This window comes from Nycticebus coucang, chromosome 18 (assembly GCF_027406575.1).
Source record: "Nycticebus coucang isolate mNycCou1 chromosome 18, mNycCou1.pri, whole genome shotgun sequence".
In the NCBI taxonomy this organism is placed as follows: Eukaryota; Metazoa; Chordata; class Mammalia; order Primates; family Lorisidae; genus Nycticebus; species Nycticebus coucang.
In genome coordinates, this window is record NC_069797.1 from 57,561,163 (window position 1) to 57,578,613 (window position 17,451).

General features: G+C 44.3%; 1 protein-coding gene across 2 annotated transcripts; it reads right to left on the minus strand.

The window, feature by feature from the left end:
* Positions 1-10: 10 nt before the first annotated feature.
* On the minus strand, positions 11-15,553 carry KLHL11 (kelch like family member 11). 2 transcript variants are annotated; one of them, XR_008375432.1, is made up of 3 exons: positions 14,946-15,523; positions 4,870-6,527; positions 11-1,808 (listed from the first exon to the last, which is right to left on the minus strand). XR_008375432.1 is itself a non-coding variant. In XM_053567938.1 (2 exons), exons 1-2 carry the CDS (start codon positions 15,488-15,490, stop codon positions 4,946-4,948), a joined length of 2,127 nt encoding a protein of 708 aa, XP_053423913.1. In that variant the 5' UTR covers positions 15,491-15,553; the 3' UTR covers positions 11-4,945. The 2 variants fall into 2 exon arrangements, 1 of the variants encoding a protein (XP_053423913.1); XM_053567938.1 differs by having other exon boundaries at positions 11-6,527; positions 14,946-15,553.
* Between the last annotated feature and the right edge of the window lie 1,898 nt (positions 15,554-17,451).

The following is a 17,451-nucleotide window of genomic DNA, read 5'->3' on the forward strand; positions in this document are numbered from 1 at the left end:
CTACCTCTATAGAAATATGTTTATTTAAAACTTACATTGAGACAATCAGTAGCTTTAACACAGAACAAGATAGCTTCAGGAACATGAACAAACTATTTTGTCATGTCTCAAAGTGTTCTAAATACTACATTTCCTCTGACTTTAAAGGCAGATAGTCAAGATTATACTTTTAGTAGAGTAGGGGCCTCCATAACTGCTAGCCCAAAAACTTCACTGTATCAATTCAAACTAAGTATCTATTTTACAAAAACTCAATGAGCTCTAGCACATGGATCATAAAATCATCAAACATCTAGATTCTAGAGCAAGCACTACTTTTCACGAGTGCATTACGCAAGAGGATTAAGTTAATAAGTGCTCTACAGTATGTGCTTCAATGTAAGACCTACGTAGTAATGGTCACATACAGTAACACGAAATCTCTACAAATGCGATAGAGTAGTAATTTGGCTATCCAATTAAATTCCTTGAAGCAAAATGACTACCATGTTATGTCATTGTACTGTACTACATCACTCAACTATGAGCTGTTTTGTTTCCAATGACCAGAACATATGTTATTATGTAAGCATTATAACAAAACCAAAAATGGACCATTCTGAGGAAAGTAACGAACTGGAGTGATGAACTGTGCCAATATATTTGACAGTTAAGGAGAGACTGAATTGTTTCTCAAATATTCTATAAAGCACCCTATGTACTAGCTTCACAGTACTGTATACTTTCAAAGACATGAAATGTGGCCAACATGCCCTTCTTACTTAAGCTTAATTTAAGGAAAGTATCAAAGAAGTCCCTTTAGTTATAACTAAAAATATACAATTCAGCTCACCTGTCTACTTATAGTACAGTGTTGATATTAGAATTATAAAGCAGAAAATGAAGTATTTTAAATATACCACATGCTACACTAGTAAAGAGATAAAGAGGAAGTGTGCCCCAGAGACTGCCTTACCAGCAGCTTTTAGTGTTTAAAAAAACAAAAGCACACAAATCTTCCATAAACACTACCTTTCTAGCTTTAAATTTCTGTTCTACATTACAAGGTCAGTATTTAATTTTTTGGTCCCAGAAATATTATACAAAACCAGGAGATCAAAACAAACTGATGTCAATGAATTTTAAGTTTTTGGCAAGGAAGTTATTTTGAACTGGCACAGCAAAAGCAAAGTTGAATATCAAGGTACACAAGACTAATCATGCAAACAATTGCAAGTGAGATGTATTACTTAAACACTAAGCTCATGACTGACATTCTCAATATATACCACTGATTTTTTTTTAAACCAAGTGGAGTAGGTATAATTAAGGGATACCCATTGTAAGCAGCCTCACTCAAAGTTATGTATAGTTACCACTTTATGGTATAATTCTTCTCTCCCCCTTCCACCAAATGAAAGCAGAAGCAACAAAGGTTTGCTTGAATACACATTGTCTTTTTAAAGCCATGTTTTTAACTGCTTAAATCACCAAATACAATCTTTTAAGTTTTCCTTAAAAAGGAAATTTCTTTCCCAAGGAGCCATTTTAGGCCTGGTCATCATAATTAGAACCTTTCCAAAAATTCTGGGAAGTTATTTCTAGTTTAGAATTTCAGAATGTCAGCCTTGAACAGATTTAAGCAAATCTGGTTTCTTTCCTTAAAAATAAGTTAGTTAGGGTATTTCAGAAACACACGTTATTGATGTGAAATCACACATGTGAATTCAAGTATAAAAATTAGAAATTCAGCAGTCAGGAAAACCTGCACACATCATCATGCAATGAAGGACTTACCCCTTCTTTTCAGCCATGGCCTAGTCTGCCTGCTGAGTTAAAACACAACAGTTTCAATCAAATTTTTAAAACCAGATTATACCTAAATCTTTTTTTTTTTTTTGTAGAGACAGAGTCTCACTTTACGGCCCTCGGTAGAGTGCCATGGCATCACACAGCTCACAGCAACCTCCCAACTCCTGGGCTTAAGTGATTCTCTTGCCGCAGCCTCCCAAGTAGCTGGGACTACAGGCGCCCGCCACAACGCCCAGCTATTTTATGGTTGCAGTTCAGCCGGGGCCGGGTTTGAACCCGCCACCCTCGGTATATGGGGCCGGCGCCCTACCAACTGAGCCACAGGCGCCGCCCAATATACCTAAATCTTTTAATTCCTGTCACATCATGTGAAAAAAGACAACCCCACAAATAACTTGGTAATGATTACCTCAGAAGACAAATCTGATACCAAAATACATCACACTCTTCTGGAGAAAAACTGGCATCCTAGCAAGATACTAAATTATTTCAATACAACCAAGAAAAGGAAGTTCGTTAGCATAGTCTATCAGAGAGAAAAGAGAACTTCAATGAGCTTTATTCACTGTCCTGTTTGCATACACCTGTCATAACTAAGAATTAATACTTCTCAGAATTCAAATGGCTTTTATTAAAATAACTGCAAAAAAATAGAATTGTACTTTCTCAACCCCCCATTACAGTATAAATTAAATGGATTTAAAGCAGATTTCCAACACATTTATTAAAAACCTCTGTTCTCGGGCGATGCCTGTGGCTCAGTGGGTAGGGCACTGGCCCCATATACCTAGGATGGAGGGTTCGAACCTGACTCAGGCCAAACTGCAACAAAAAATAGCCGGGCAGGCACCATAGTCCCAGCTACTTGGGAGGCTAAGGCAGGAGAATCGCCTAAGCCCAGGAGCTGGAGGTTGGTCTGAACTGAGACGCCACGGCACTCTACTGAGGGTGATAGAATAAGACTCTCTTGAAAAGAAAAAAACAAACAAACAAAAAAACCCGTTTTGTTCTAAGGCTGGGCCCAGGTAGCTCATGGCTGCAACCCTAGCACTCTGGGGGGCTGAGGCAGGAGGATTACTTGAGCTCTGAAGTTCGAGACCAGCCTGAGCAAGAGTAAGACCCTGTCCCTACTAGAAATAGAAAAATTAGCTAGGGATTGTGGCAGGCTCCTGTAGTCCCAGCTACTCAGGAGGCTGACGCAGGAGGATCACTTAAACCCAGGAGTTTGAGGTTGCTGTGAGCTATACTGATATCATGGCACTCTAGCCTGTGGCAACAGTGAGACTTTGTCTCAAAAAAACCCAAAAAACTCAAAACAAAAACCTGTACATTAGGCAGGGATACTAATTTAGAAATTTCAGAAAAGTTCTTAGCATGCAAGAACATTAGTAGTCTTGCAGCAAATAGAAAACCAAAACTTCTGGTTGTGCTTTTTAAATATTTTTTCCAGAGATTAGGTCCCCCTTTGTTGTCTGGGCATCATGAGGGCAGTAGCATCGTCATACTCACTCTGCAACATCAAAACTCCTGAGCTGAAGCAATGCTCCTCCCTCAGCCTCCCAAGTAGTTGAGACTACAGGCATGCTCTACCATGCCTGGCTAATTCTTCTATTTTTTGTAGAGATATTATCTCGCTCTTCTCAGGCTGGTCTTGAACTCCTGACTTCAAGTGATCATCCTGCCTGGGCCTCCCAAAGTGCTAGGATTACAGGCATGAATAACCACGCCCGGTGTTTTTTTCTTGTAATGTTTGATCATGCAACTAACAAGAAGGTTAAGTATAATTGACTAGGGAAAAACAAAACAAAACACTGCACTTGGAATCTGACCTCTAGAATGGTATTCTGGAATGTCTAAGAAGGTAAACACATTCCTTAAGAAAACAAGAAAAGTATACTGGACAAACATTACAAACCGTTAGAACAGGAGTCCTTTATGTTAATATTAAAAGAGTAAACCTGAGCTCTAACTTGCATAAAGCTTAGGAATGTGTAAGAGAATTAGAATGCTTAAAAATCAATATGATATACATGTAGTGATAAATCTTTGAAAGTCAAAATTATGCATCCAAATTTGGTATTCTAGTCTCAGGAAAAGTTCCAATAAAAGTCTACGGCAATTGGATAGACTATAAGAATCAGGGCCAGAAATGGTAAGGCTTCTCTTTAGCAACATTTCTCTAAGATTAATTCCTTCCCATCTGGGGAAAAAAATGTTTCTTACAGAAAGGAATGAAGACCACACAATATGCATTAGAGCAACAATTAAAACTGAAGGCATTGAGTGTCGATTGTCTTAGGCATTATTTACACTCATTAACATATCCTCAAATAAGCCTGCAACTCCTGAAAAAAATGTTTGCCTTTGATTTCTCAGTCTACACTGATAATACTTTTCTCTTCTTAGAGAAACAAATTTCATATGTAACTTCCTCTGTATTCAATCAGCTAAAGACCTATACTTTTGCCAACTACCATCATCTCAGAGTGATGGCTTAAATTCTATAAACAGCTGCTAACGAAATGAAAAATATTCAAAAAATGCATGAGCCAATCACAAATTTCTCATCAGTTACCTATTCTATAAATGAAAATATCATTTCCAGATAAATACAGCAAAATATCAATGTGAACATTCTGAAATCATCTGCTGAAAATATTGTTCATTTTTCTTCAAATTTCAGTCTCACTATTGCACATGCCTCCTGCAGATAAGGGCTCAATGCATAAATTCTGACTTTGCCAAAACCAACCATTCTGGAAAAAACAAAAATGAATATCAAAGTATATGTGCAAATAAAATTGGTGCTTAAAGCATGTTCAAAACCTAAGTCCCCAAGACAAAGGAGTTATACCTTGTTGGCAGAGAAACAGCCAAGTAACTATATCTGATTTTTCCACTTGTCTTTAATAAGATCTTATTTAGCTAGCAAATACACACAAACCAAAGACAGATAAAGACTGCAAACTAACAAAAATTATCACATACTGAACTGAGTTTCCCATTATTCAGTTTTTAACTATACTTCTTTTTTTAGGGTAATAATCAGTTCAGGTAGAAAATAAGTTATCAACATACTTTTCAAGTAACAGTCTGTGTATCTTCAACTTCATGAGACAGGTATAACAGTCTTAAGATGCATGTATTAGAGAACCTAGCATTCGATCTGAGAGCTTGGGACTCTCCGCATGTTTAGGGCGTGCCGATGTATTTCTTGCATCTGTCTGATGCGGTCTTTCTGCCACATTAGGTTTTGAGGCATAGGATATCTCTGTGTGCCATGCAAGTACCGGTATGGGATCCTCACATGACAAGCAGTGGCTCTACAACGAGGCTGTGGCATGGGAGGAAGAAGCATCCACCTCTTTCTCTCAGCACAATATCGATAGGCTTCTTTCCGATACTGTTTGTCAATATCATCACTGTTTTTCCAGCCTCCAATAATGAAGACATCATCTTTGTAATAGCAAATGGCTGCTCCTTCAATGCTAAGGACTTCTGGAGGCAGGCTTTCAAGGATCTCATCAGACACTTGACTGGCAATTTTTCTTACTGCCTCTTCATTTTCTAAAGAATAACTCTTGGGACAGCATGATGCTGTCTGATAAAAGTTTGAACTGACCACCGACATTTGGAAAAAGCAGTAATTGTCAATAAGCGGCAAAGACTCTACATCTTGCCACTGTCGAGTCTCGGTATCATAGCAAGTAATTACAGCCTTTAATCCATCTTCAGTGTCTCGGTCCACAGGAGTGCGGGCGGCAATGTACACAAAGCGGTCTTCAATGGCTAATGCTTTGACATCTCGAAGAATCTTTGGTGCCGATTCCAAGTTGTGCCATTTATCAAGCTCAGGATTATAAACAGTCACATCTTTAAAGCCAGGACTAAAGTTACCGTGTCCTCCAATGCTATAGAGCTTCCCTTTGACTTCTGTCAGTCCAAAAGAATGCTTTCTTGTCATCAGACTACAAACATGTTCCCACGTATTCAAATTTGGGTTATACCTTTCTACAGTTTTAGCAAACCCTGGTTCCATTGATCCAGCAACATATACATAGGATTCTGTTACTGCAACAGCATGTCCATCAAGGTGATTATGAATATGGGGTAGGTTTACCCATCTGTCCTCATCAACAAAATATCCCACACATTCACTTAAATAGTCCCCTCCTTCTGATACACCCCCAATAACCATGATCACGTCCATGTTTTGCCCAAAACGAGGTAATAATGAGATATGAGAAGCAGGGTGCTGGAAGGTGGCAGATTGTATATTCTCAGCTCTCAGAGCATGCCTCTCTACTGCATCAGCCACCAACTTGACACAAACTTCATTATTGGCTACCAGCCTCTCTGGTTTGACGTGCCGAGTAAGGTAGGTAGGTTTCATCTGGGATAACCTGAGCAATTTAAAAAGTTCTTCAAAGTATCTCTCTCTCTCTTCAGCATTTCTCTGAACCCACTTCAAAACTGTTTCAAAGAGAACCTCTTCAGAATCAACCGTAATTTCCAAGTCTGAAAGCCAATCTCGAATGAGATGAAAAGGTAAAGTATAAAATTCTTCATCCTGAATTACTTTGTGGAAATTTCTCCGTATCATATCAGCAGCTTTTAGAGCAAGCTGGCTTAGGGTATACATGTGAGCTAAGCTATGAATGGCTACACAATTTGAGAGATGAAGTTTTTTCTTGAGAAATTCGCCACAAAATTCTTTTAAACGAATTAATAAAAACCTAAAATCAAGAAAAAGAGAAAAGATTAATTTCCAAATTTGCATGCTTTATACAGTTACATTCTGATAGCATCTCAAATTGTAATGGTGAGGGATGGGTGGGGTAAGTCATGCCTGTAATCCTAGCACTTTGGGAGACCAAGGCTGATGTATTGTTTGAGTTCAGGAGTTTGAGACTAGCCTGAGCAAGTGCAAGACCTCCATCTCTACCAAAAATAGAAAAAATTAGCCAGGCATGGTGATGGGCTCCTGTAATTCTAGTCACTTGGGAGGCTGAGGCAAGAGCATTGCTTGAGCCCAAAGAGTTTAATGAAGTGATAGCACCCTACCCAGAGTGACAGAGTGAGATTCTGCCTCGAAAAAAAGAAAAAAGAAAAGAAACAAAAGAAATGGTGCGATTAATCTCATTTTATATACAACATCTAAAAAAAAGAAAATCGCCTAAAATTAGAAAACAATGAGCTAAAAAAGTATGTTTAAAAACATATATAGGGCGGCGCCTGTGGCTCAGTCGGTAAGGCGCCGGCCCCATATACCGAGGGTGGCGGGTTCAAACCCGGCCCTGGCCAAACTGCAACCAAAAAATAGCCGGGCGTTGTGGCGAGCGCCTGTAGTCCCAGCTACTTGGGAGGCTGAGGCAAGAGAATCGCTTAAGCCCAGGAGTTGGAGGTTGCTGTGAGCTGTGTGAGGCCACGGCACTCTACCGAGGGCCATAAAGTGAGACTCTGTCTCTACAAAAAAAAAAAAAAAAAAAAAAAAAAAAAAACATATATAGGCTCAGCGCCTGTAACTCAGTGGCTAGGGTGCCAGCCACATAATGGGTTCGAACCCAGCCCAGGCCTGCCAAACAACAACAACAACTACAACCAAAAAACAGCTGGGCATTGTGGTGGGCGTCTGTAGTCCCAGCTACTTGGGAGGCTGAGGCAAGAGAATTACTTAAGTCTAGGAGTCTGAGGTTGCTGTGAGCTGTGACGCCACAGCACTCTACCGAGGGCAACATAATAAGACTGTCTCAAAACAAAAAACAAAAAACAAAAAAACATACATAGATTCTCCACCTGGGCCTCCTAAGTAGCTGGACTATAGGCATGCAATACTGACCTGGCTGGAGTTTTTTTTTTTTTTTTTTTAGACCGAGTCTTACTTTGTTGCACTCCGTAGAGTGCCATGGTGTCACAGCTCACAGCAACCTCAAACTCTTGGGCTTAGGCAATTCTCTTGCCTCAGCCTCCTGAGTAGCTGGGATTACAGGTGCCAGCCACAACACCCGGCTATTATGGAGTTTTTAATTATGTAAAATTCCCTGAACATATCTTTTAATAAAGTACAATAGTCCCAAACTTAATTTTCATTTTAATTTGTCCTTGGCAAAGGCAAATTCCAATCCAAACTTTCTCTGCCATCCTTTCTTAATCTCTTGGCAGTCACCAGTAAAGTAACAGCCAGGCAGGAACTATGACTTCTTGAGGGCTCTTTCTGGTCAGATATCAGAAGGAACAGCAAGGATTCCAGAGGTTTTAATCTCCTCCTCACCAGAGCTTTCTCCTCGGGCAGCCAGATTCGGTACTAAAGCAGAAATAGCAAGGCAAACTTAAACATCTAAACATATGAAGAAAACAGGAAACAAAACAAAAACACACAAAAAAAGCATGTGTAAGACAAATCTAGGTTAAAAAACAAAAGAGATTGGTTTGGAAAGTAGTTTATTAGATGTCTGCCCACCTAAATTCATTTAAAGTTAAATTTTTAAAAATCCATAATAGTTCCAACCAGATTCATAAATCTGGCAGCATTTAACTTCAGGGTGGCTACTGCTTTAAGAGTAAATTGTTGGGGCGGTGCCTATGGCTCAGCTGGTGGGATGCTGCCCCGTGTGCCAAGGGTGGTGGGTTCAGGCCTAGCCCCAGCCGAACTGCAACAGGAAAATGGCTGGGCATTGTGGTGGGTGCCTGTGGTCCCAGGTGCTCGGGAGGCTGAAGCAGAGGAATCACCTGGGCCCAGGAGTTGGAGGTTGCTGTGATCTGTGACACCATACCAAGGGCAATAAAGTGAGACTCAGTCTCTAAAAAAAGAAAAAGAGTAAATTGGGTGTAGAAGAGGAGAAACTGAGAAACTAAGAAATTGTAGCTCACACCTCACCTGCAATCCTAGCACTCCGGGAGGCTGAAGTGGGAGGATTGCTTAAGCTCAGGAGTTTAGGCCAGCCTGAGCAAAAGTGAGAATTCGTCTCTACTAAAAACAGAAAAAAATTAGCTAAGTGTGGTGGTGCACACCTGCAGTCCCAGCTACTCAGGAGGATGAGGCAGAAGGATCACTTGAGCCCAGGAGTTTGAGGTTGCTGTGAGCTAGGCTGGTGCCAATGCACTCTAGCCTAGGAGACAGAGGACAATTTTGTCTCAAAAATAAAATAAGTAAAAAGAGAGTAAGTCCTATCTCTTCTTTCTTTGATGCTTTAACCTGGGGTTGGGAGGAGGTTCAGAACTAAGAACCTTACACAATATAAGGATGACTTCATCAGTCCAGGCCTCTCTCAATTTACTAACCATTTGTTATTATGGTTACCATGTTTAATAACTATCTTAACTATGATATAAAGATGAACAAGACAGGCTGTATTCATTCTCTTAAGGGAATAATCTTATCTATCTTAGAGATAAAACAAAGACAAAGTGGAGTGGTAAGGGTTCTGGTGACTCCCAGATATTTCTGGGTGCCATGGTCACCTAATGCTCAGACTGCCTTGAACTCCTATTTTTAGCATGCACTCCAGGTAATTCTGAGATATATTCCTTTAGATAGGTGTTTGTATGTATTGCTCTTTGCAAACAACATCTATCATGTACTAGGCTTCTGTTGTGAAGGGCATCATGCTGGGCACCTTCGATTATTTCTGATCCTTGTAAGTACCCTGTAAGGTAGGCCTGATCACAGACAGAATATCCTAGGGGTAGGGCTAGGGGGACTGTGCCTTAGAGCTGATGGAAAGATTAAATGTTATGATTACAGGGCACTTTGAACAGTGCCTGACACAAGACAGCTACTCTGCAGCTGACAGATGGAGAAAAGTTAAGAGTTTTAAATAAATTGCTTGAAGTATGCTCTCCCTAGCCTAACCTCTAACTTCCAATAAAGCAGGACAAATCTGACAAACATAAGATCAAATGAGAGAAACAAACACAGCTTGAGTGAGTGTAATGACCCTTCTCCATCCATTTTCTTTCTTTCTATTCACCCAAACAGAGCTCCATCCATATTCACTGACCAAACCTCCCTCCCTCAGACCTATACCCATCCAATCCCACCCACACATTTTGAGAAAACAGAAACAACCAGACAGGAACTTCATTTTCTTTTTTTTTTTATTTATTTTTTTTTTTTTTGTAGAGACAGAGTCTCACTTTATCGCCCTTGGTAGAGTGCCGTGGCGTCACACAGCTCACAGCAACCTCCAACTCCTAGGCTTAGGCGATTCTCTTGCCTCAGCCTCCCAAGTAGCTGGGATTACAGGCGCCCACCAACCCGGCTATTTTTTTTGTTGTTGTTGCAGTTTGGCCGGGGCCGGGTTTGAACCCACCACCCTCGGCATGTGGGGCCGGCGCCCTACCCGCTGAGCCACAGGCGCCTCCCTTTTTTTATTGTTGGGGATACATTGAGGGTACAATGAGCCAGGTTACACTGATTGCAATTGTTAGGTAAAGTCCCTCTTGCAATCATGTCTTGCCCCATAAAGGGGAACTTCATTTTCCTACCACCCAATCCACCTGCTGCTTGCTGTACGCTATACTTTGCCTTCCCAGTTTTATTTAAAAAAAAATTTTTTTTTTGCAGAGACCAATCCACCTGCTGCTTGCTGTACGCTATACTTTGCCTTCCCAGTTTTATTTAAAAAAAAAATTTTTTTTTTGCAGAGACAGAGTCTCACTTTATCGCCCTCAGTATAGTGCCATGGCGTCACACTGCTCACAGCAACCTCTAACCCCTGGGCTTAGGTGATTCTCTTGCCTCTGCTTCCCAGGTAGCTGGGACTACAGGTGCCCCTGGCTATTTTTTTTTTGGTTGTTGCAGTTTGGCCAGGGCTGGGTTTGAATCTGCCACCTTCGGTATATGGGGCTGGCGCCCCACCCACTGAGCCACAGGCACTGTCCTAACTTCTAATTTTTTTTTTTGTAGAGACAGAGTCTCACTTTATGGCCCTTGGTAGAGTGCTGTGGCCTCACAGCTGTGGCCTCACATAGCTCACAGCAACCTCCAACTCCTGGGCTTAAGCGATTCTCTTTTTGTAGAGACAGAGTCTCACTTTATGGCCCTCCGTAGAGTGCCATGGCCTCACACAGCTCACAGCAACCTCCAACTCCTGGGCTTAAGCGATTCTCTTGCCTCAGCCTCCCGAGTAGCTGGGACTACAGGCGCCCGCCACAACGCCCAGCTATTTTTTTGGTTGCAGTTTGGCCGGGGCCGTGTTTGAACCCGCCACCCTCGGTATATGGGGCTGGCGCCTTACCGACTGAGCCACAGGCGCCGCCCAACTTCTAATTTTTTTTTTAAATTGGGATAAGGGTTTCTCTGTTACCTTGGTTAGAGTACAGTGACATCATCATAGCTCACAGCAACCTCAAACTCCTGAGTTCAAGTGATCCTCCTGCCTCAACCTTCTGAGTAGGTGGGACTACAGGTGTCCACCACAATGCTTGGCTAATTTTTCAATTTCTGGTAAAGACAGGGTCCCAACTCTTACTCAGGCTGGTCTCAAACTCCTGAGCTCAAGCAATCCTCCAGCCTTGGCCCCCCCAAAATGCTAGGATTACAGATATAAGCCAACATGCCTGGCCCTTTCTTGTTAACCTGTCTTTTGCTATAGGGATGTTGGCTGTCACCCTTTCTAATGAGGAGGAAGAGGATCACCTTTCTGCCCCTACAGTTCCCTTCTTGGTTGCAAGGACTTTATTCTTGCAATTATTCTCCTGCTCTTATAACCTCAGTTTCTCCTTTTCTACTGAATAATATTCATCAGCACCCAAACATCCTCTAGTATCTCCTATTTTGGAGGGAATATTTACCTCTTTTGCCTACTCTCCCCAAAAACATAATACACATGTGTACTAATTTTCTCTTTTCTTTTCTTTTTTGGAGACGGTCTCACTTTGTCATCCTGGTGTCATAGTTCACAACAACCTCAACCTCTTTTTTTTTTTTTTTTTGTAGAGACAGAGTCTCACTTTATGGCCCTCGGTAGAGTGCCATGGCATCACACAGCTCACAGCAACCTCCAACTCCTGGGCTTAAGCGATTCTCTTGCCTCAGCCTCCCGAGTAGCTGGGACTACAGGTGCCCGCCACAACGCCCAGCTATTTTTTGGTTGCAGTTCAGCCGGGGCCGGGTTTGAACCCGCCACCCTCGGTATATGGGGCTGGCGCCTTACTGACTGAGCCACAGGCGCTGCTCTCAACCTCTCAAATAGCTAGGATTACAGGCACCCACCACAACACTACATGTGTACTAATTTTCTGATTCTCTTTATAAAGCAAGGCTTTGCTAGCCTTTGTCAATGCTGTCACAGACCTCTGATGATTTATAAGTTGAGAGTTGCCACAATTGACAACTTCCTCCTTGATATCCTTCCTTCCTAGGTTTCCATGCTATCAGTCTCCTCTGCTGGCAACATTCTCAAGAACCAGCAGGCCTGGTGGCTCACACCTGTAATCCTAGCACTCTGAGAGGCCAAGGCTAGTGGATTGCCTGAGCTCAGAGGTCTGAGACGAGCCTGAGCCAGAGTGAGACCCCCCACCACCACCACTACGTCTCTACCAAAAAAAAGCTGAGTGTTGTGGCAGGCACCTGTAGTTCCAGCTACTTGGGAGGCTGAGGCAAGAGAATCACTTAAACCCAAGAGCTGGTTTCTGTGAGCTATGATGCCATGGCACTCTACCAAGGGCCAAAAGTGAGACTCTGTCTCAATAAAAAAAAATTCTCAAGAACCACAGAGTTGGCTCAGCACCCATTAACTCAGTGGTTAGGGCACCAACCACATACACTGGGGCTGCGGGGTTCAAACCTGGGGTTTGAACTGCGGGGTTCAAGGCCTGCTAAACAACAATGACAACTAAAAACAAACAAACAAAAAAAATAGCTGGGCGTTATGGTGGGCACCTGTAGTCCCAGCTACTTCAGAGGGCTAAAGCAACAGAATCACTTAAGCCCAAGTGTTTGAGGTCGCTGTGAGCTGTGATGCCACAGCACTCTACCAAGGGCATCAGGGTCCTATCTACCCTGTCCCTGCTGGCCTTTTTCCATCTATACTCCCTAAGTAATTTCATCCAGTCCCATGGCTTTAGTTACTATCTATATGCTAATTATACCCCCAACTCCCTATCCCTGTATCTTTAATTCCCAAAGCGCTTATATTCAACAGCCTACCCAGACATCTCCATGACCAAAACCAAACTCCTAATCTTCCTCCCAAACCTGCTCTTATTGCAATCTTCTACAACCTTTTTTTTTAAAGAGACAGAATCTCACTCTGTTGCCCTCAGTAGAGTGCTGTAGCATCACAGCTCACAGCCACCTCTAGCTCTTGGACTTAGGCGATTCTCCTGCCTCAGCCTCCCAAGTAGCTGGGACTACAGGCACCCGTCACACACCTGGCTATTTTTTGTTGCAGTTTGGCCAGGGCCAGGTTCAATCCCGCCACCCTCGGTATATGGGGCTGGCGCCCTACTCACTGAGCCACAGGTGCCACCAATCTTCCACATCTTAATAACTCCATCTTTCCAATTGTTTGTAAAGGGAAAACTGAGCAGTCTTTTCCCTTAAACCCCACATCAAATCTATCAGCAAATTCATCTACTCTACCTTCAAAATATATCTACAACCAGAACACTTATTACCTTAACTTCTTCAATCCAAGCCTCCATGACCCCTGCAACAACCTCCTACACTATAGTCTCTGAGCTTCTGTCCTTGTCACTCTCTCACCATCACATTCCCCAAATCCAGTAGAATTCATTAAATCAGACTGCATCATTCTTCTGCTCCACACCTTCCTATTTCACTCAGGGTAAAAGCTCAAGTCCTGCCACAAGCCAAGAAAGCCCTATGGGATCTGGTTCCCAGGCTTCTCCAGTTCCTCTCACTCTGCATTCCTTTAATAACAGCCACAATGGCCCCTGCTGTTCTCTAACATCCAGACAAGCTCCATCTCAGGGCCTTTGCACCTATGTTCCCTACCTGAAACATTCTTTACACTTTGCCTCCTTCAGTTGTTTGCAAAATGAGGCATTCTCTGTCCACCCAATTTAAACAGCAATTCCTCTTCACCAGCACTTTCAATGTGCCTCCATCATACTTTATTTTTCTTTTTTGTTGTTGTTTGTTTTTAATTTTTTGCAGTTTTTGGTTGGGGCTGGGTTTGAACCCACCACCTCTGGCATATGGGGCCGGTGCCCTACTCCTTTGAGCCACAGGCACCGTCCCATACTTTATTTTTCATTATAGTGATAATAATCTAACAGGCTACACAGCCTACTTAACTGTCTACCAAAGTTAAATACAATAAGGAAAGTGACTTTTGTCTTTTTTTTTTTTCACTGTTGAATTGCTGGTATTGGGTATGTGATCTGAGCATAATAGGTACTCAATAGCTATTTGTTAAAATAAGGAATCTGTAAGATGATACAGCCAAAATAGCCTCCTCCCCCTCTCTGTAAACAGTATTCACCTGCCTCCTAACCACTTTATAGCGCATCCATTCCTGTTTCCTGTCTACAATCTGTTTACCACAGTAGCAGAATAATCTTTTCATTTCTTTACCCACCTTCTCATCACCCTCAGTAAACTCGAAACTCTTTATTCCCATGCATTTCAACACCGGCTGTACAGTCTACCTACTAAAAGCACAAACTTTTGTCTGTTCACTGCTGAATCCTCAGCACCGCGTTGTGTGATCACTCATTAGATCCTGCCTCACTAGATTTTTTTTTTAAGTTGTTTCTCTAAGCCAAACTGGATCCTGCCTGAGCGCCTGTACGCTATCATCTGCCTGGGGTGTTCATCCCCAATCTTTGCACCGCTAGTTCTTTCTCGCCATTTAGACAGAGGTCGGTTTAAATGTCACCTCCTGGGTAAGGTCTCTCCTCCACTCCATCACTATCCCTTCATTCCTTTTGAAGATCAGCACAGCACTTATCACATACTTTCCTTTTCATTGTCTTTGTCTCTGTTACCTAGAACACGCGCTCCCTAGCCAGAGCTGAGGCTGCGTTCTCCGAGCCCGGCGCGCTGGCCGCCCGGTAGCCGGCGATCAGGGCGAACAAACCCAATGCACCTAGTCAGGGCCTGCGGGCTGCGGTCCCCCAGCGCGGGTCCCTCCGTGCCCCAGCATCTCCCCCTCGCCGCGCCGCGCCCTGCCTCCCTCGCCTACCTGTCGGCCAACTCCAGTACCTCGTGCACGCTGCCAGTGCTGACGCGGATGCGCCCGGTGTACATGTATTCGATAACGGCCTCCACAGTGTCGGGTTCGGGCCCCGGCTCGGAGCTCCACTTGCGCATCTCCACCCGGCCCGAGCGGGACTCAGAAAACTGGCCAGAGAGGAGGGGCGTGAAGTACTCGGTGGCGGCGGCCAGCACCGAGCGGTGGGCCCGGAACTCGCGGCCTCCAGCACCGCCGAAGCACAGGGTAATGTCGCAGAAGAGGCCCTGGCGCCGCTGTTCGTTCTGCCGCCAGGACAGCTCCGAGCAGTGAGAGCTGCACTCGAAATCCTCGGCCTCTGGGCCCGGATCGCCCCCGCTCGCCTCCATTGCAGAGATCCCGGGCCCAGGCCCGAAGTCCACCGTGCCGCTGCCTCGGACTTCGGCAGCCAGCCCCGCCGAGCCGGCGGCGGCCGTCTCCATGCTCTCCATCTCCAGCACCTGAAGAGATGCGGCCGCGGCCGCTGCCGCAGCCGCTGCCACAGCCGCCGCCGCCATCTTGACGTCGCCGCGCCTGAGTTCCACAGTCTAAGAACGTCGCGGCCTTTCTGGTACGACACAGAGGGATTCTGGGATTAAACAGAGCGCGCGGGGCGGAGCCGGGCGGCCCGCAGGCCGCGCCCCCCGCGGACGGTCCTCTCTCCGTGAGGTTGCCCGGCAACCCCGCCTGGGTGAGCCGACCCCGCCCCGGGGCTCCCACCTAGACCTCGGCGGGAGGATGGATGCTCTGGGCGGTCACTTCGTAAAGTGAAAGCCACCTTAGCCCACCACGCACGGTTAGAGACTTGAGGGACAAAATCGGATTTTTATTTAAAATAGCTTTGGAGTAGATATTTATTTATTTATAGGCAGTGTCCATTATGTCACCCTCGGTAGAGTGCCGTCGAGTTACAGCTCACAGCAACCTCAAACTCTTGGGCTTAAGCGAGTCTCTTGCCTCAGCCTCCCGAGTAGCTGGGACTACAGGCACCTCCCACAACCAATAGCTGGCTGATTTTTTCTGTTTTTATTTTTATTTATTTAATTTTAATTTTTTTCTTTTCTTTTTTTGTAGAGAGAGAGTTTCACTTTATGGCCCTCGGTAGAGTGCCGTGGCATCACACAGTTCACAGCAACCTCCAACTCCTTGGCTTAGGCCATTCTCCTGCCTCAGACTCCCAAGTAGCTGGGACTAATAGCGCCCAGCTATTTTTTTGTTGCAGTTTGGCCGGGGCTGGGTTTGAACCCTCCACCCTCGGCATATGGGGCCGGCGCCCTGCTCACTGAGCCACAGGCGCTGCCCTTAATTTTTTTTTTTTTAAGAGAGAGTGTGTCACTTTATCGCCCTCAGTAGAGTGCTGTGACGTCACAGCTCACAGCTGACGTCCCAGCTCACAGCAACCTCCAGCTCTTGAGCTTAGGCGATTCTCTCGCCTCAGCCTCCCGAGTAGCTGGGACTACAGACGGCCGCCACAACACCTGGTATTTTTTTGTTGCAGTTGTCGTTGTTTAGTAGGCCCCGGCCGGATTCAGACCCGCTTGCCTCGGTGTATGTGGCCGGCACCCTAACTACTGAGCTATGGGCGCCGAGCCTGGAGTAAATATTTTAGAAGGAAAAAAGACAGAGCCCCAGCTAAGGGGATGAGGGTGAACGGTGAGCAAATTACTTCTTATCTCAGAACTAATTTATCTTCTAAAAAACGGAGATATTGTCTCCCTTGGAAGAACACTTGTGAAGGTTAGAAAATGCTCAAGTCAGGTGTTTGGTATAGGGCTTGAACCACAGTCATTGCTGCTGATGAATAAAAGCCATTTTTGGGTTTTAGGCAAGCGACTGGGCCAGTCCAATGGGCTTTTTCTTTTTCTTTTTTTTTTTTTGTGGTTTTTGGCCAAGGCTGGGTTTGAACCCACCACCTCCAGCATATGGGACTGGCGCCCTATCCCTTTGGACAGGCGCCGCCCAGTCCAGTGGGCTTTTAAAAATATCACTTGTGTGGAGAATCGACCCTACAGGGACAAAAGGAAACCGGGGTACCAGTTAGTAGACCAGATATGGATAGATCAGAGGGAGATTTAATGCATAAATCAGCAGAACATGCATGGCAACCAGAGTAGAGGAAAGGGTGACTTCCAAGCTTTTGGCCTGAGCATCTAGGCAGAGCCTTGTTTACCATTCACTGAGAAGCCAGAAGTACCGATTTAGAAAAGAAGGTAAGTGGGGGCATGTATTTTTTAATGCTAGTGTTTTGTTTTGTTTTTTTGAGTCTCAGGGTCATCCTGGGGTTGAGTGCCCTGGCATCATAGCTCACAACAACCTTAAACTCTTGGGCTCAAGTGAATCTCTTGCCTCAGCCTCCTAAGTACAGGCACCTGCCCCAACACCCAGCTATTTTTAGAGATGAGGTCTTCATCTTACTCAGGCTGGTCTTGAACTCTTGAGCTTGGCCGACCTTGGCCTCCCAGAGTGCTGGGATTATAGG